Genomic DNA, 18,469 nt, shown 5'->3' with positions numbered 1-18,469 from the left:
TGTCGTGAGACGATGCACTGTAGTCAAGTTCTGTGGCAAGTTTGACTGAAATGCTTTCACTTTATGCATGCGCCAGACCCCACCTCTCTCTGTATCACTCTGAACTGATAGCAGGGTGAAACCATTTTAATCACATGAATGAAAAGCAGTTTTATTAGTTTCATTTTTACACAGTAAGTATAAGGTAATTAAGGTCAAAGTTGATCCCAATGTCCCTTTGTAAGTTATCTAGAGTGATAAGCTCTCTCTCTGTGTGTGTGTGTGTGTGTGTGTGTGTGTGTGTGTGTTTTTGTGTCACCTGCTTTCCACCCACAGTCAAAAAGGAGGAAGCTCAAAGTCTAGACATTAAAGTGCATGACAGTGAATTACACCTTTAATGAGCCTAACGGTATGCTGTTGGAGGACATTTTTTTGTACAGTACTGACTACACTACAGTATGTGGACCATGGTGACATTGATCAATTCTTGATAAAATAGCTTCTAATATATTATTTAGGCCCCAAAATCTATACATCTCAGTCACACTATTAAGGCAACCGGCCGGTTCCACGTGCTGCACAAGGTGCCCTTTTTTCACTTGAGCACCTGCCCCTCAAAATGTCTGTGATCGCCACTGCATCCAGTCCTAGTATTTCAGAAATAACAGACCTCACTCTTGGTTATCTGAACTGACTTGTATATTACACATGGAGAAAATGTGTTATGTTATGATGGATAATTCAAGCAAGTTCCATGCTATTTGGCAGCAATTCTTAGAACACATTGCTCAAATGTCTCACTGATCCCACTTAGCATTTAGTCTGCATGCAGCATCTGTGTGTCCTCCACTTTCCATTATGATATATTCTAGTCTCTAGCAATGTAACTCATTGATTTGAAATCATGCCCTGTTCTCTCTCTTTTTGTTGTTTATGCTTTTTTTTCTTGTTTCTTTTTCTCTCTCTCTTTTTCTTTTCAATTCCTTTGTCTGTTCTTTTTTTTTTGCAAAACCTTAATACAAATATTAAATACATAAATAACAGACCTGCAGTAATCCACCAGGGGCCTGTTTCACGAAACTTGGATTAACTAATCCAGGATTTAGGCCAAAACCAGGCTTTTTCAATCCTGGTCTTTACAGCCTGGTTTATTCTGTTCCACTAAAGCCAAGCGAGGCTCAGAATTGGCGGATTTGGCGAGCCGGGGTCAGCAAGCCTGGCTGAATAGACAGCCTGGCTTTTTGTCTCTAGACCCATTCTGTAGAACACAGATTTACTGATCCTTCTTCTTCATGGGGTATTATGACAGTTTGCATCCTTAATAGTCAGTGGTGTGTCTGTACTATAGGGCAGTGGTTTGATGGTATATTCTACATTGTCTCGCTGTACTATAGGGCAGTGGTTTATGGTATATTCTCCATAGTCTCGCTGTACTAATAGGGCAGTGGTTTTCAACCTTTTTCATGTCAAGGCCCATTATTATTCGGCAATTGAGCCACCACAATTTGATGAGATTGAGCCTCTCGGAACCTCAATGTAAGATTTTGTCCACAATTCCATGCTGTATTTGATGTTGGTACCATTAGGAGAGAACAGGAAAGACAATTCTTCTACATTCTCTAATTGTGCAGACTTCTTGTACATTTAGTAATGCAGATGTTTAACAATAATGTAACTCTTGAGAGCTTAAAATGAAACCAAATTTCGTGTCATTTTATGCTCTCAAAAGTTAAAGATCTATAAGGGTTAATTTGGTTACTCTATCATTTAGCTGGGGACCACCTGGAAACCTCAAGGACTACTGGTATCACTAATATCCCTAATATGTATGGCATGGTGTAGTACAGTTGAGTTTGGGTTTTGCACCCCAGCCTACTGACAGGAAATATGCTGAGCTGTGTATCGGACGGTTATTCTCTTGAAACCACATGGTTTCATGGAAATCATCCACCCACATGTCTTATCTCTTTACCCAACTAACAGTAATAAAACAGGGGAGTAAATTATGCCACTCAGTCACACATCATTATGATATCAGATTATCAGATCTAATTGTGAAAGTACAACAGAGGTTAACGTTATGCGACTCAACCTGCACCTGAAATAGACCCTCACCCCATGCACCTCATCCTTGAAAAAGTAGGATTAGTTACCAGAATCAAGATCGGATCCTATGTGGTCTAGAACTTGAGTTATTGGTAAAATACCAGCAGGTGGTGGCCATTATGAAAAAGTGTCAACCATGGTCACAGGACAAAAATAATGTAAATAGAACCACTGTATTCCTCATCCTTGACAATGTTGGATTAGTTACCAGAATCAAGATCCTAGGTGGTCTAGAACAAATTGGTAAAATAACAGCAGGTGGAGGCCATTTTAGAAAATGGCTGTCATGGTTACCACGGGACAAATCTGTGATACAAAAATGTTCCTTATGGCATTCTCCAACTGTGTGCCAAATGCTATGCTTAAATACTGCTATTTTGGGGGGTTATTATATGTGTAATATGGTCTAAGTAACAAATGCTACTACTGATTGTGAATCCATACATATCTCATGTGTTCAGATTGGATAATTCAAACAAAAGTTAACATATTTTGGTAGGGCTGATGGTGGTACGCCCCCTAGAGGCCAATTATTTATCTGGGCGCTTGCCACTCGGACCAAAATGGTTCTATAGACCCTCACCTTCAAATTAGTAGTGAAAGTTAAACTTTTACATGAGTTGTAAATTACAACTACATTTAACATGGAGACGGAACACCACTAATAACCAAAGATTCAGATAAATGATTGATCAAAGCCCATAAAGATTACGGCATGGTGCTTTCCCCTAAGTCATGTGGCTTCTTGTAAATGGCAGGAGAGAGAGTGATTACCCAACAGGTACAAGGTCCTGGAGTCTGGATGTGATTGCATGAACTGTCAAGCAGGAAGCACCATGCAGGTAGTGGTGCTGCGGAGATCAGAGAATGGAATTGAAATTTAGGATTTAGACAATGATTGATAAGATGAACACAGATTTTAGGTGTCCTCTATTTCACAAAATCCTCCTGTAAATTATTAATAATGAGAATAAAACAAAACGTATGCCTATAAGCAAAAATGGAACACTATACAGTAGTGATAGTGTGTGTGTACATCAACAAAACAATCCAACCATTACATATGCAGGCCTACAACGTTCCGTGAGTTGAGTGTTCCCATTGTTCTGAAATGCCTCGAAGGACACATGATAACTTTTAGCTACTACCTGCCACGTTTCTCTTATTGTCAAATCACCCCTGTGATCATGTGTAAGTCATTTGAAGGGGTTTTAACCCCAAAAAAGCATGTTTTTTGCAACAAAGTTGCACGGCTTGTTTTCATCAAACAACATTAACTAGCCGACCTATGCAGTAGGCTAGGTGGAATAGTGTAGCCATAGGCTATCGGTATATATGTGTATGACTGGCAAGTGGTACATTTTCATTTAGTGTTTCTATTCTCTTAAAATGTTGTCTTCAAGTGCAATAATATGTCCTTTATAAGTATGCTAACAATAATTAAACTAACGCTCTTTATGCTTTTATGGATCTTATCTTTCTCAGCCTTCATAGAGTACATGTTTGTCATAACCTGGCCTTTGGATGGGTACAGACAGTCTCCAATAGAGGATGTCTGGGCTTACTGCCACAGTGCCAAGGGACATGATGGATGGGAGGTGTGGGTTACTATACTGAGCTAAGATGAAAGGTTGATGCGTGTTCAGATAACTTTCTTTCTTTCTTTCTTTCTTTCTTTTTTAACAAGGTTCAAGGTTCTGCTTTATTGCTACATTTTGTGTACAGCCAGGTACATAGATAAGAGTATAGGCCTAAAACCTATTTTGGTTGTGCAAAAGAAGTGCAAAAAAAGGAGAGAATAAAATAGATTCAATAGCAACATCAAATGTACATGCATATAATCTTGGTATATTGTATACACCATCAGCATTATTATTATTTTCAGTAGCTGCTATACCTAACTATATACCTTGGTTTTTTCTCGTTCTTGACCGTTTGTTTACTAATTATGCTAATGCTGTAATCAAATACTATTTTTAACAACACATGCTGCTCAAGACCCAAGTGCTACATGGAAGCCTTTCACCTTCTGTGTTAACCATCTTGTTGTTTGTAACAGTATGTGTGTTGCCATCAGCTGTCTGTTATTCATTTAACTTAAACATACCAAGACCCTTATGATTTATTTTATTGTGTTATGTACAGATGTACTTATTCTATTTGCGCATGCTTCCATGGGAAAAAGTGGAAAAAAGGCAGTAATCCACATTTTCTTGTAATGTTCAATATGAAACAAAGCTAATTTGTGTCCCGGGATAACAGACCAATATTATGTTCTCTTGATTTCAGATCTTATCTTTTTTTATGGCATGGTTAGAGTTCATGGGCGATAACACTCAAGTGAAATTGATTCTGATCATGAAATGAAAGTAAAAGTTACAACCATGGTAAACTAGGCGAGTCCTTAAAAAGAGTGCTGGTGTTTTCAGTTTTAGACCTCTTTCAAAAGTGACTTACCTGACCACGCAGTCGGGTAAGTCTTCAAGAGAGTTAGAGTTGTGCGAGCTACTACCTGATAGCCAGGCCTGAGTCTGGCAACAGTGTGAAAGTGTTTTCAAGACTGGTGAATGGTAAGATTCACATTTCTTTTTACATTTTAGGGTTGTGTTAAATCAATTAAAATGATTCTGACAGCAAAACATTTCTCAATGTAGATGTGTGTTATACATAAACGGAAAGAATTTGATATGATATGATCTGTGTTCTTTCTTTCTTCCCCTACACACAGCAACAAGAAGACACGTTCCAAACCCACAATGAATGGACCAAACTCAACCAAAGAGACAACTTCTGACCAAGAAGGTATGAGCCAACAAACTGCACCAACTGTACAACCTTGTCTTCATATCTATAATACGGAGTGGTCCTGTAATGTATAGCCTGTCTTGTATTCACTTAGAATCTCCGTCAAAGGGACAGAGTCAGGCCGCTGTTTTCCATGGCTTGCATAATCAGGGTGCCAACGGTTACCTGAACTCTGTTCTACAAATCCTCTTCATGACAACTGAGTTCAAAGAAAGGTTTGATATGGATATCTGCTTACGAACATAACACAAAACCATCAATTCATATAGAATTATACAGTATAGCGATCATTAGGCTATTTGACTATTTTCTGAAAATGTTTCAATGTTTCAATAAAATCTATTCTACTTAAATGTTCTCAAATAGAAACTTGAATCAAATCTTTTTTTTTCTTTTTTCAAATTGATTAGAAAGTGTTGTAGGCCTACGTTTTGACAAAATGTCAGTCAAAATCAGACCAAAAAGTCTTTGCTTTGCAGCATGGTCAATGTTTCAATGAGACGGTTCTTTTCCCACACAGGTTAGATGCAAAAAATCATTATGACCTTCAACTGCTAAACTTTTTTAAAAAATTGGAAAAAGGAAGCTGCAGAACAAATGCCATCACTGCAACATTTGGGATTCAAAACGGTATGTTGATAAATCAGTGATAACAGCAAAAGAGCAGAGAGCCAGAAACCATCACTTATCGAAGACTAGTCTAGTTGTTTAATTCAACTTTCATTGTGTTGACTTCTCTCATGTGTTATTGTACAGTTTTTGTGCAATGTGATGCTGCTGAATGCTTAGAGAAGATTTTAAGTATGGTCAGCTCCAAGGCATCTGAGGTGAGAAACTGTAAATCACTGCCTGCATGCAAAAAGAAGAACAAAATATATATTGTAAATAAATATACATTTACAGCATGGTAATAATTATATTTTTTATTTAGGTCTTCCAAGGACAGTTGAAACACAGAACTCTGTGTTCTGACGGACACATTGTGAATGAGCAAAAAGCCTCAATTTGGACCCTGCCACTACGAATGGAAAACCAAGACTACAGCTTGGTATAGGAGAACGTTAATGTTCATTATTTAACCATCTTTTGTGTGCTGTGAGATATGGATGTCATTTTGAAATTAATTACAATGTTGATGCATTTCCAGGAAGAGGGCATTGCAATGTTTTTTGAGCCTACATCAGTCAGTGCAGACAATTCGGTGTATTGTGACGACTGTGAGGGAAAGGCAAAGGCAATCCTTGTGAGTTTTGGAAATTTTTATTTTGCTTTTTCCCACCACAATTTAATTGTCTTAGATGTATGTATGTATGTACGTACGGTATATAATATATGTATATCAATTTATTTTCATTTATTTTTTGTATAAATTTATGATTTATGTACTGATTCATTCCAGTGTTGTCTAATGTTTACTTAGGAGTGCGAAATGGAGAAATGTCCCCAGATTCTGACTGTACTCAAGACCATGTCAAACTTCAAAATTGACTGCTCTGTAGATGTGCCACATATTTTACAGATAAAGGTACGAAGAAGCCACCATTGGTTGAATGGCGTTTCTACTATTCTATTTTTGATGCACAGCTTTGTGTGTTTGTGTGTATGAGCACAGAATGTGTTTGTAGCGCAGAATGTGATGGATCTGATTAGCTGAGCACGGAATGTGATGTATGATGATAAGAGCGCCCCTCACTGCACACAAGTGTGATTTTTATTTAATAATTGTATCTCATTACTTTTTACATGTTTTCATTTGTATGAATAGAACGTCAAGTATCAACTGTATGGAATGGTAAATCACTTTGGTACTCTGAGTGGTGGACGTTACACCGCCACCATCCAGTCTCTCAATAACACCTGGCATGACTTTAATGACCTGAGGGTCTGTGAGGTGAGTAGAAACATTAGTGGATACTACAAATACATTTTTCCCATTGATATTTCAGAAATATCTATTATTTTAAGCCTAGAATCCCTAGAACAGTGGTTCCCAAAGTGGGGTTTGGGGACGCCTAGGGGTCCTTGACAGAGTTCCAGGGGGTCCCCAGATAAATGATAATTAGGAACCAAATGGACCTTTATGGGTCTGTAACTCAGAGAGTGTACAATTTGGTTCCATTTGTACACTCTCAGAGTTAACTTAACATTGATTTTACAATATAAATTGGTGTCCCAGAGATAGAAATGGCATTAAATGGGGGTCCGTAGTCAAATGCATGTCAAATAAAAAAGCTATAAGCTTCCACCTATGCCTTTCGATCACCTTAAAATAATGTTTAATTTGAAATTTGAAAAAAAAAAGATGGAAATAAACAATTATTCATTATTCATTCAAACTAGGGGTCCTTGAAATGAAAATGGTTGAAAATCACTGTTAGAGCCGTAAAAAATCTTCTCTTTTGGGGGTCCTTGGCATACATTTTCTAATGGGTTCCGTAGGATAATGAGTGTCGATTTGGGGGTCCTTGACATGAAATAGTTTGGGAACCACAGCCCTAGAAAGCAGGGTTTTGTGGTCATTATTCACCAGGATCCTGGATAACTTGATTCTATAGGCTTAATTAATTTATGTAGCCTAAATATTTTTTGGGAAATGTGAATGGAGTCTGGAATGATGGAACCAGAAAATGGCCGGCACTGCTATGCCCCATACTTGATCCTACTCAGTCACAAGCAACGCGTTTTGAGAAAGGTAACAGTGACAAAATTACAAAGTGTCATTTTGCTTTAGGTTTATTCAGAGAATGAATCATGTCATTTTGAGTATCCAACATCTATCACGATGAATGGATCGGTACAATAACGTTTCCAGCCATGGTGAGACTACATGCGGTTATCAAGTGACCTACTCTATGAGGTTTTCTACCCGACAGACGATATATGAAATGTTAAATATATGTTAAATAGCTTGCCTTAAGTAACTGAATGCCAAATGCTACATCTTGCAGGCTCAAGATGAACGTTTTACACAAAACGACACACACAAGTAAGCTATGTCACATATGCTCTTTATTCATCTATGCTCTTTTATCTCTTAGAATGTGGTCTCTTTGGTATTGTATCCAAAAGATAACTATGGTGTCAAATGTATCTTTTACTTCTTCAGATCCACTAGTGCATACCTGATCATGTACAGGAGAGGTAAGGGATACTATTACATAATCAATGTCTTCAGATATACTTTAGCATCATGAAAACTCCCTAGTTTGACATTTCACATGCTACATAAAGCATGATGACATTTTGAAATTTTCGCCTTCTATAGGTTGTTAATGGAATGGTCACATATTATGCCAATTATGAAAATTGCTCAACATATGCAAGTTAGCATCCGTTGTTTTAACTTATAGGTTTTTCTTTACATTTTCAGAACATATTCCTGATCAAGACAGTGGTCAGAGAGCTCATGAAAAAGCTGGAGAAGTGCAACCTGAATCAGGTTGGTTCAGGAAAATAGTTTATCAAGTTTATTGATCCTCATAAGCAGATCAACCGTTTTACTTTTAAGCCATGCAACTGATCCTTATTTCTGTTTTGCTTGACATTTCTAGGAGATACTCCTAGTCTTCAAGGCCATGAGGTCAGCCGAGAGCCTTTTTCTGCTTCTCATTATAGTGAGAAGAATGACTGCAAACTCAGGAAAATGGAGAAAAATGAGAAAGTCAACAACCCCAAGAAGACACGTTCCAAACCCACAATGACTGGACCAAACTCAACCAAAGAGACAACTTCTGACCAAGAAGGTATGAGCCAACAAACTGCACCAACTGTACAACCTTGTCTTCATATCTATAATACGGAGTGGTCCTGTAATGTATAGCCTGTCTTGTATTCACTTAGATTCTCCGTCAAAGGGACAGAGTCAGGCCGCTGTTTTCCATGGCTTGCATAATCAGGGTGCCAACGGTTACCTGAACTCTGTTCTACAAATCCTCTTCATGACAACTGAGTTCAAAGAAAGGTTTGATATGGATATCTGCTTACGAACATAACACAAAACCATCAATTCATATAGAATTATACAGTATATCGATCATTAGGCTATTTGACTATTTTCTGAAAATGTTCAAAATATCTTTTTATTTATTGAAACTACATTGTTTCAATAAAATCTATTCTACTTAAATGTTCTCAAATAGAAAATTGAATCAAATCTTATTTTTTTCTTTTTTCAAATTGATTAGAAAGTGTTGTAGACCTACGTTTTGACAAAATGTCAGTCAAAATCAGAACAAAAAGTATTTTCTTTGCAGCATGGTCAATGTTTCAATGAGACGGTTCTTTTCCCACACAGGTTAGATGCAAAAAATCATTATGACCTTCAACTGCTAAACTTTTTTAAAAAATTGGAAAAAGGAAGCTGCAGAACAAATGCCATCACTGCAACATTTGGGATTCAAAACGGTATGTTGATAAATCAGTGATAACAGAAAAAGAGCAGAGAGCCAGAGACCATCACTTATCGAAGACTAGTCTAGTTGATTAATTCAACTTTCATTGTGTTGACTTCTCTCATGTGTTATTATACAGTTTTTGTGAAATGTGATGCTGCTGAATGCTTAGAGAAGATTTTAAGTATGGTCAGCTCCAAGGCATCTGAGGTGAGAAACTGTAAATCACTGCCTGCATGCAAAAAGAAGAACAAAATATATATTGTAAATAAATATACATTTACAGCATGGTAATAATAATATTTTTTATTTAGGTCTTCCAAGGACAGTTGAAACACAGAACTCGGTGTTCTGACGGACACATTGTGAATGAGCAAAAAGCCTCAATTTGGACCCTGCCACTACGAATGGAAAACCAAGACTACAGCTTGGTATAGGAGAACGTTAATGTTCATTATTTAACCATCTTTTGTGTGCTGTGAGATATGGATGTCATTTTGAAATTAATTACAATGTTGATGCATTTCCAGGAAGAGGGCATTGCAATGTTTTTTGAGCCTACATCAGTCAGTGCAGACAATTCGGTGTATTGTGACGACTGTGAGGGAAAGGCAAAGGCAATCCTTGTGAGTTTTGGAAATTCTAATCTTTTTATTTAGCTTTTTCCCACCACAATTTAATTGTCTTAGATGTATGTATGTATGTACGTACGGTATATAATATATGTATATCAATTTATTTTCATTTATTTTTTGTATAAATTTATGATTTATGTACCGATTCATTCCAGTGTTGTCTAATGTTTACTTAGGAGTGCGAAATGGAGAAATGTCCCCAGATTCTGACTGTACTCAAGACCATGTCAAACTTCAAAATTGACTGCTCTGTAGATGTGCCACATATTTTACAGATAAAGGTACGAAGAAGCCACCATTGGTTGAATGGCGTTTCTACTATTCTATTTTTGATGCACAGCTTTGTGTGTTTGTGCGTATGAGCACGGAATGCGTTTGTAGCGCAGAATGTGATGAATCTGATTAGCTGAGCACGGAATGTGATGTATTACGATGTATGATGATAAGAGCGCCCCTCACTGCACACAAGTGTGATTTTTATTTAATAATTGTATCTCATTACTTTTTACATGTTTTCATTTGTATGAATAGAACGTCAAGTATCAACTGTATGGAATGGTAAATCACTTTGGTACTCTGAGTGGTGGACGTTACACCGCCACCATCCAGTCTCTCAATAACACCTGGCATGACTTTAATGACCTGAGGGTCTGTGAGGTGAGTAGAAACATTAGTGGATACTACAAATACATTTTTCCCATTGATATTTCAGAAATATCTATTATTTTAAGCCTAGAATCCCTAGAACAGTGGTTCCCAAAGTGGGGTTTGGGGACGCCTAGGGGTCCTTGACAGAGTTCCAGGGGGTCCCCAGATAAATGATAATTAGGAACCAAATGGACCTTTATGGGTCTGTAACTCAGAGAGTGTACAATTTGGTTCCATTTGTACACTCTCAGAGTTAACTTAACATTGATTTTACAATATAAATTGGTGTCCCAGAGATAGAAATGACATTAAATGGGGGTCCGTAGTCAAATGCATGTCAAATAAAAAAGCTATAAGCTTCCACCTATGCCTTTCGATCACCTTAAAATAATGTTTAATTTGAAATTTGAAAAAAAAAAAGATGGAAATAAACAATTATTCATTATTCATTCAAACTGGGGGTCCTTGAAATGAAAATGGTTGAAAATCACTGTTAGAGCCATAAAAAATCTTCTCTTTTGGGGGTCCTTGGCATACATTTTCTAATGGGTTCCGTAGGATAATGAGTGTCGATTTGGGGGTCCTTGACATGAAATAGTTTGGGAACCACAGCCCTAGAAAGCAGGGTTTTGTGGTCATTATTCACCAGGATCCTGGATGACTTGATTCTATAGGCTTAATTAATTTATGTAGCCTAAATATTTTCTGGGAAATATGAATGGGGTCGGGAACGATGGAACCAGAAAATGGCCGGCACTGCTATGCCCCATACTTGATCCTACTCAGTCACAAGCAACGCGTTTTGAGAAAGGTAACAGTGACAAAATTACAAAGTGTAATTTTGCTTTAGGTTTATTCAGAGAATGAATCATGTCATTTTGAGTATCCAACATTTATCACGATGAATGGATCGGTACAATAATGTTTCCAGCCATGGTGAGACTACATGCGGTTATCAAGTGACCTACTGTATGAGGTTTTCTACCCGACAGACGATATATGAAATGTTAAATATATGTTAAATAGCTTGCCTTAAGTAACTGAATGTCAAATGCTACATCTTGCAGGCTCAAGATGAACGTTTTACACAAAACGACACACACAAGTAAGCTATGTCACATATGCTCTTTATTCATCTATGCTCTTTTATCTCTTAGAATGTGGTCTCTTTGGTATTGTATCCAAAAGATAACTATGGTGTCAAATGTATCTTTTACTTCTTCAGATCCACTAGTGCATACCTGATCATGTACAGGAGAGGTAAGGGATACTATTACATAATCAATGTCTTCAGATATACTTTAGCATCATGAAAACTCCCTAGTTTGACATTTCACATGCTACATAAAGCATGATGAAATTTTGAAATTTTCGCCTTCTATAGGTTGTTAATGGAATGGTCACATATTATGCCAATTATGAAAATTGCTCAACATATGCAAGTTAGCATCCGTTGTTTTAACTTATAGGTTTTTCTTTAAATTTTCAGAACATATTCCTGATCAAGACAGTGGTCAGAGAGCTCATGAAAAAGCTGGAGAAGTGCAACCTGAATCTGGTTGGTTCAGGAAAATAGTTTATCAAGTTTATTGATCCTCATAAGCAGATCAACCGTTTTACTTTTAAGCCATGCAACTGATCCTTATTTCTGTTTTGCTTGACATTTCTAGGAGATACTCCTAGTCTTCAAGGCCATGAGGTCAGCCGAGAGCCTTTTTCTGCTTCTCATTATAGTGAGAAGAATGACTGCAAACTCAGGAAAATGGAGAAAAATGAGAAAGTCAACAACCCCAAGAAGACACGTTCCAAACCCACAATGAATGGACCAAACTCAACCAAAGAGACAACTTCTGACAAAGAAGGTGCCAACAATTCTGACAAAGAAGGTGCCAACAAACTGCACCAACTGTACAACCATGTCAGATCTATGCTACCTTATTCTCCGTCAAAGGGACAGAGTCAGGCCGCTGTTTTCCATGGCTTGCATAATCAGGGAGCCACCTGTTACCTGAACTCTGTTCTACAAATCCTCTTCATGACAACTGAGTTCAAAGAAAGGTTTGATATGGATATCTGCTTACGAACATAACACAAAATTACCAATTCATATAGAATTATACAGTATATCGATCATTAGGCTATTTTACTATTTCAGAAAATGTTCAAAAGATCATTTTATTTATTGAAATTGTTTCATTGTGTTCTCAAATAGAAACTTGAATCAAATCTTTTTTTTCTTTTTTCAAATTGATTAGAAAGTGATGATGTAGGCCTAGTTTTGACAAAATGTCAGTTAAAATCAGACCAAAAAGTATTTGCTTTGCAGAATGGTCAATGTTTCAATGAGACGGTTCTTTTCCCACACAGGTTAGATGCAGAAAATTATTATGACCTTCAACTGCTAAACTTATTTAAAAAATTGGAAAAAGGAAGCTGCAGAACAAATGCCATCACTGCAACATTTGGGATTCAAAACGGTATGTTGATAAATCAGTGATAACAGCAAAAGAGCAGAGAGCCAGAGACCATCACTTATCGAAGACTAGTCTAGTTGATTAATTCAACTTTCATTGTGTTGACTTCTCTCATGTGTTATTATACAGTTTTTGTGCAATGTGATGCTGCTGAATGCTTAGAGAAGATTTTAAGTATGGTCAGCTCCAAGGCATCTGAGGTGAGAAACTGTAAATCACTGCCTGCATGCAAAAAGAAGAACAACAAAATATATATTGCAAATAAATATACATTTACAGCATGGTAATAATTATATTTTTTATTTAGGTCTTCCAAGGACAGTTGAAACACAGAACTCAGTGTTCTGACGGACACATTGTGAATGAGCAAAAAGCCTCAATTTGGACCCTGCCACTACGAATGGAAAATCAAGACTACAGCTTGGTATAGGAGAACGTTAATGTTCATTATTTAACCATCTTTTGTGTGCTGTGAGATATGGATGTCATTTTGGAATTAATTACAATGTTGATGCATTTCCAGGAAGAGGGCATTGCAATGTTTTTTGAGCCTACATCAGCCAGTGCAGACAATTGGATGTATTGTGACGACTGTGAGGGAAATGCAAAGGCAATCCTTGTGAGTTTTGGAAATTGTATTTTCATTTATTTTTTGTATTTATTTATGATTGATGTACTGATTAATTCCAGTGTTGTTTCATGTTTACTTAGGAGTGTGAAATGGAGGAGTGTCCCCAGATTCTGACTGTACACCTCAATGTATTTGAATTTGATTACAACACCATGTCAAACATTAAAATGGACTGCTCTGTAGATGTGCCACACACTTTAGAGATAAAGGTATGAAGAAGCCACCATTTGTTGAATGGTTGAATTTTTAAGGGGCGCTAGCCTCCTATTCACAGCTTTGTGTGTTTGTGTGTATGAGGACGGAATGTGTTTGTAGCACAGAATGTGATGATCTGATTGGCTGAGCACGGAATGTGATGTATGACGATGTATAGTATGATTGATGATGTATGATGATAAGAGTACCATGCACTCACTGCACAAGTGTGATTTTTATTTAATAATTTGATCTCATTACTTGTTACATGTTTTCATTTGTATGAATAGAACGTCAAGTATCAACTGTATGGAATGGTAAATCACTTTGGTACTCTGAGTGGTGGACATTACACCGCCACCATCCAGTCTCTCAATAACACCTGGCATGACTTTAATGACTTGAGGGTCTGTGAGGTGAGTAGAAACATTAGTGCATACTACAAATACATTTTTCCCATTAATATTTCAGAAATATCTATTACTTTAAGCCTAGAATCCCTAGAACAGTGGTTCCCAAAGTGGGGTTTGGGGACGCTTAGGGGTCCTTGACAGAGTTCCAGGGGGTCCCCAGCTAAATGATAATTAGGAACCAAATGGACCTTTATGGGTCTATAACTCAGAGAGTGTACAATTTGGTTCCATTTGTACACTCTCAGAGTTAACTTAACATTGATTTTACAATTTAAATTGGTGTCCCAGAGATAGAAATGGCATTAAATGGGGGTCCGTAGTCAAATGCATGTCAAATAAAAAAAGCTGGCCCAGGCCGTAGCGTAACGGTCTGGGCACCGGACTGGTAATCCAGTCGCAGTGTGCCGCGGGTTCGACTCCCGGACCCGACACGGCCTTTACTGCATGTCATCCCCCCATCTCTCTCCCGTTTCCTGTCAGCCTACTGTCTGTCCCTTCAAAAATCAATAAAAGGCGTAAGCCGCAAAGAAATATATAAAAAAAAAAAAAAAAAAAAAAAAAAAGCTATAAGCTTCCACCTATGCCTTTCGATCACCTTAAAATAATGTTTAATTTGAAATAAATAAATAAAAGATTTAAATAAACAATTCATTATTCATTCAAACTGGGGGTCGTTGAAATTAAAATCACTGTTAGAGCCGTAAAAATCTTCTCTTTTGGGGGTCCTTGGCATACATTTTCTAATGGGTTCTGTAGGATAATGAGTGTCGATTTGGGGGTCCTTGACATGAAATAGTTTGGGAACCACAGCCCTAGAAAGCAGGGTTTTGTGGTCATTATTCACCAGGATCCTGGATGACTTGATCCTATAGGCTTAATTAATTTATGTAGCCTAAATACTTTTTGGGAAATATGAATGGGGTCGGGAACGATGGAACCAGAAAATTGCACTGCTATGCCCCATACTTGATCCTACTCAGTCACAAGCAACGCGTTTTGAGCTTGTCGATCTGCTACTTTTACTATTTTTGTAGCCTATTTGAATCCTGAAAAGTAACAGTGACAACATTACAAAGTGTCATTTTGCTTTAGGTTTATTCAGAGAATGAATCATGTCATTTTGAGTATCCAACATCTATCACGATGAATGGATCGGTACAATAACGTTTCCAGCCATGGTGAGACTACATGCGGTTATCAAGTGACCTACTCTGAGGTTTTCTACCCGACAGACGATATATGAAATGTTAAATATATGTTAAATAGCTTGCCTTAAGTAACTGAATGTCAAATGCTACATCTTGCAGGCTCAAGATGAACGTTTTACACAAAACAGCAGCACACACAAGTAAGCTATGTCACATATGCTCTTTATTCATCTATGCTCTTTTATCTCTTAGAATGTGGTCTCTTTGGTATTGTATCCAAAAGATAACTATGCTGTCAAATGTCTCTTTTACTTCTTCAGATCCACTAGTGCATACCTGATCATGTACAGGAGAGGTAAGGGATACTATTACATAATCAATGTCTTCAGATCTACTTTAGCATCATGAAAACTCCCTAGTTTGACATTTCACATGCTACATAAAGCATGATGACATTTTGAATGTCTTGCCTTCTATAGGTTGTTAATGGAATGGTCACATATTATCCCAATTATGAAAATTGCTCAATTATGCAAGTTAGCATCCGGCAGTTTCTACATGCTACAATACTCAACATATCTAACATAAAACTTTGGTGTAGGCCTACTCAACATGCCTGGGTTCATAGGCTATTGTTTGTTATCTTTCCTGTGCATGAACGGTTTCGGCCCGCTTTCTAAAAACCCGCAGACCGGGTGTCCCAGGAGTGCCCTCTAATAACTGAAATATATAGCCACATAAATACCTATCTGAAGACATAGGGCTGTATTTTGCGTGTCTTAAGTACCAGGTCTTATTACTTAACTTAAGACCTGGAGGCGTGGTCAATGCTCTTTGGCCACTCAGAATAGCCAAATGGCATTGATCACGCCTCCAGGTCTTAAGTTAAGTCCACAGAGAAGGCCCTGTCGCCCCTGATATATTTGTTAACCGCATTTTGCACTTTATATTTGGTTTATTCACGTTCGGTTTGCTCACTGTTGAAATTAGCTTCTTTGCACATATTTATTCACAACAGTATCCTGTATCCTGCCGTCCAGGTCACTGGCTACCCATCCCTCCCTCAGCAGCAGCGATGGCCCCCAGCCCTCCCTCAGCAGCAGCCATGGCCCCCAGCCCTCCCTCAGCAGCAGCCATGGCCCCCAGCCCTCCCTCAGCAGCAGCCATGGCCCCCAGCCCTCCCTCAGCAGCAGCCATGGCCCCCAGCCCTCCCTCAGCAGCAGCCATGGCCCCCAGCCCTCCCTCAGCAGCAGCCACGGCCCCCAGCCCTCCCTTAGCAGCCACCATGGCCCCCAGCCCTCCCTCAGCAGCAGCCACGGCCCCCAGCCCTCCCTCAGCAGCCACCATGGCCCCCAGCCCTCCCTCAGCAGCCACCATGGCCCCCAGCCCTCCCTCAGCAGCAACCATTGCCCCCAGCCCTCCCTCAGCAGCCACCATGGCCCCCAGCCCTCCCTCAGCAGCAACCATGGCCCCCAGCCCTCCGTTAGCAGCCACCATGGCCCCCAGACCTCCCTTAGAAGCCACCATGGCCCCCGGCCCTCCCTCAGCAGCCACCATGGCCCCCGGCCCTCCCTCAGCAGCCACCACGGCCCCCGGCTCTCCCTCAGCAGCAGCCACCATGGCCCTCGGCTCTCCCTCAGCAGCAGCCACCACGGCCCCCGGCCCTCCCTCAGCAGCCACCATGGCCCTCGGCTCTCCCTCAGCAGCAGCCACCATGGCCCTCGGCCCTCCCTCAGCAGCCACCATGGCCCCCGGCCCTCCCTTAGCAGCAGCCACCATGGCCCCCGGCCCTCCCTCAGCAGCAGCCACCATGGCCCCCGGCCCTCCCTAAGCAGCCACCATGGCCCCCGGCCCTCCCTCAGCAGCCACCATGGCCCCCGGCCCTCCCTAAGCAGCCACCATGGCCCCCGGCCCTCCCTTAGCAGCAGCCACCATGGCCCCCGGCCCTCCCTCAGCAGCCACCATGGCCCCCGGCCCTCCCTTAGCAGCAGCCACCATGGCCCCCGGCCCTCCCTAAGCAGCCACCATGGCCCCCGGCCCTCCCTCAGCAGCCACCATGGCCCCCGGCCCTCCCTAAGCAGCAGCCACCATGGCCCCCGGCCCTCCCTCCCTCTCTAATGATGTCATGTAGTCAGAGAGCTGGTAACACTGATGTAGCTGATCTACAAGCTCCCTCACAACACGTTGTGAGCTTGCCGATCAGCTATTTGTGCTGGTTAACACACAAGTATGACCTATGTATTTAATGGACATTACAGTATATAATTTTTTTAATTCATAAAATGAAAGTGCTCAGGTGTGCCTGTGATTTTCTTTCTATTTTACATAATAAAAGTATTAACAAGAGCTTGTTGTTACTAAATAATGATAACAAATTATTGTTTACGCCATAAACATAAATGGTTAAAGAGTGACACCTGCTGGATATAACACTAACTGCAGTCCTTCTCAAAGCTTTTCATCTCAAAGACCCAGCTTGATATTGATCAGAACAAAAAAGGATGTACAGTACATACAATTGATACAATTGCTTTTTCATGTCAAGGACTCATAAATCAACATTTATTAGCCTGCTAAGTTAACATACATCTTGAAAAGATATGCCAGGACGGACCCCCATGAGAGAAGATTTTTATTACGGTTCTAGCAGTGATTCTCAACCATTTTCATTTCAAGCACTCTGTTGGACCCCAATTTATATCTTAAACTCAATGTTAATTTAACTCTGAGAGTGTACAAATGGATAACGGGTCCGTTTGGTTCCATTTGTACACTCTCTGAGTTACAGACCCGTAATAGTCCATTTGGTTCCTAATTATCATTTACTGTAGGTGGGGACCCCCTGGAACTCCCTCATGGAGCCCTAGGGGTTCCCGGACCCCACTTTAGGAACCACCGGCTAAGTTAGAGGACAGAGTACAGCGACTTGCAATGGGCCTGGTCTACAAGATGCACTACATTACCCATAATACCCATGGGCCTGGCCTACAGGATGGCAGCATCAGTTCTGTGAGGGCGCGCGATCGGGAGCCAATGGAGGGAGC

At 39.7% G+C, this 18,469-nt stretch overlaps 1 protein-coding gene across 1 annotated transcript; it reads left to right on the top strand.

The window, feature by feature from the left end:
- The first annotated feature begins 4,530 nt into the window (after positions 1–4,530).
- On the top strand, positions 4,531–14,585 carry LOC310876079 (uncharacterized protein). Its single transcript, XM_083789526.1, has 30 exons — positions 4,531–4,655; positions 4,814–4,887; positions 4,985–5,105; positions 5,411–5,520; positions 5,647–5,717; positions 5,822–5,938; positions 6,038–6,133; positions 6,311–6,415; positions 6,656–6,781; positions 7,839–7,876; positions 7,997–8,031; positions 8,261–8,329; positions 8,442–8,633; positions 8,731–8,851; positions 9,185–9,294; positions 9,421–9,491; positions 9,596–9,712; positions 9,812–9,907; positions 10,093–10,197; positions 10,448–10,573; positions 11,632–11,669; positions 11,790–11,824; positions 12,054–12,122; positions 12,235–12,622; positions 12,932–13,041; positions 13,168–13,238; positions 13,346–13,462; positions 13,562–13,657; positions 13,750–13,878; positions 14,155–14,585. The coding sequence occupies exons 2-30, from the start codon at positions 4,842–4,844 to the stop codon at positions 14,413–14,415; spliced, it is 3,186 nt and encodes a 1,061-aa protein (XP_083645652.1). The 5' UTR covers positions 4,531–4,655; positions 4,814–4,841; the 3' UTR covers positions 14,416–14,585.
- The last annotated feature ends 3,884 nt before the right edge of the window (positions 14,586–18,469 follow it).

Source organism: Protomyctophum parallelum (assembly GCF_964188405.1).
Source record: "Protomyctophum parallelum genome assembly, chromosome: 18".
Classification (NCBI taxonomy): Eukaryota; Metazoa; Chordata; class Actinopteri; order Myctophiformes; family Myctophidae; genus Protomyctophum; species Protomyctophum parallelum.
This window is presented reverse-complemented; position numbering and strand designations above follow the sequence as displayed.

What these genes read in the sequence shown, in the direction of transcription:
- LOC310876079 (XM_083789526.1), top strand. Translation starts at nt 4,842, where the DNA reads ATGAATGGACCAAACTCAACCAAAGAGACAACTTCTGACCAAGAAG. An exon ending in CCTGATCATGTACAGGAGAG is followed by an intron (nt 8,032 to 8,260) that starts GTAAGGGATACT and finishes TTACATTTTCAG; the next exon opens with AACATATTCCTGATCAAGAC. An exon ending in GACAACTTCTGACCAAGAAG is followed by an intron (nt 8,634 to 8,730) that starts GTATGAGCCAAC and finishes GTATTCACTTAG; the next exon opens with ATTCTCCGTCAAAGGGACAG.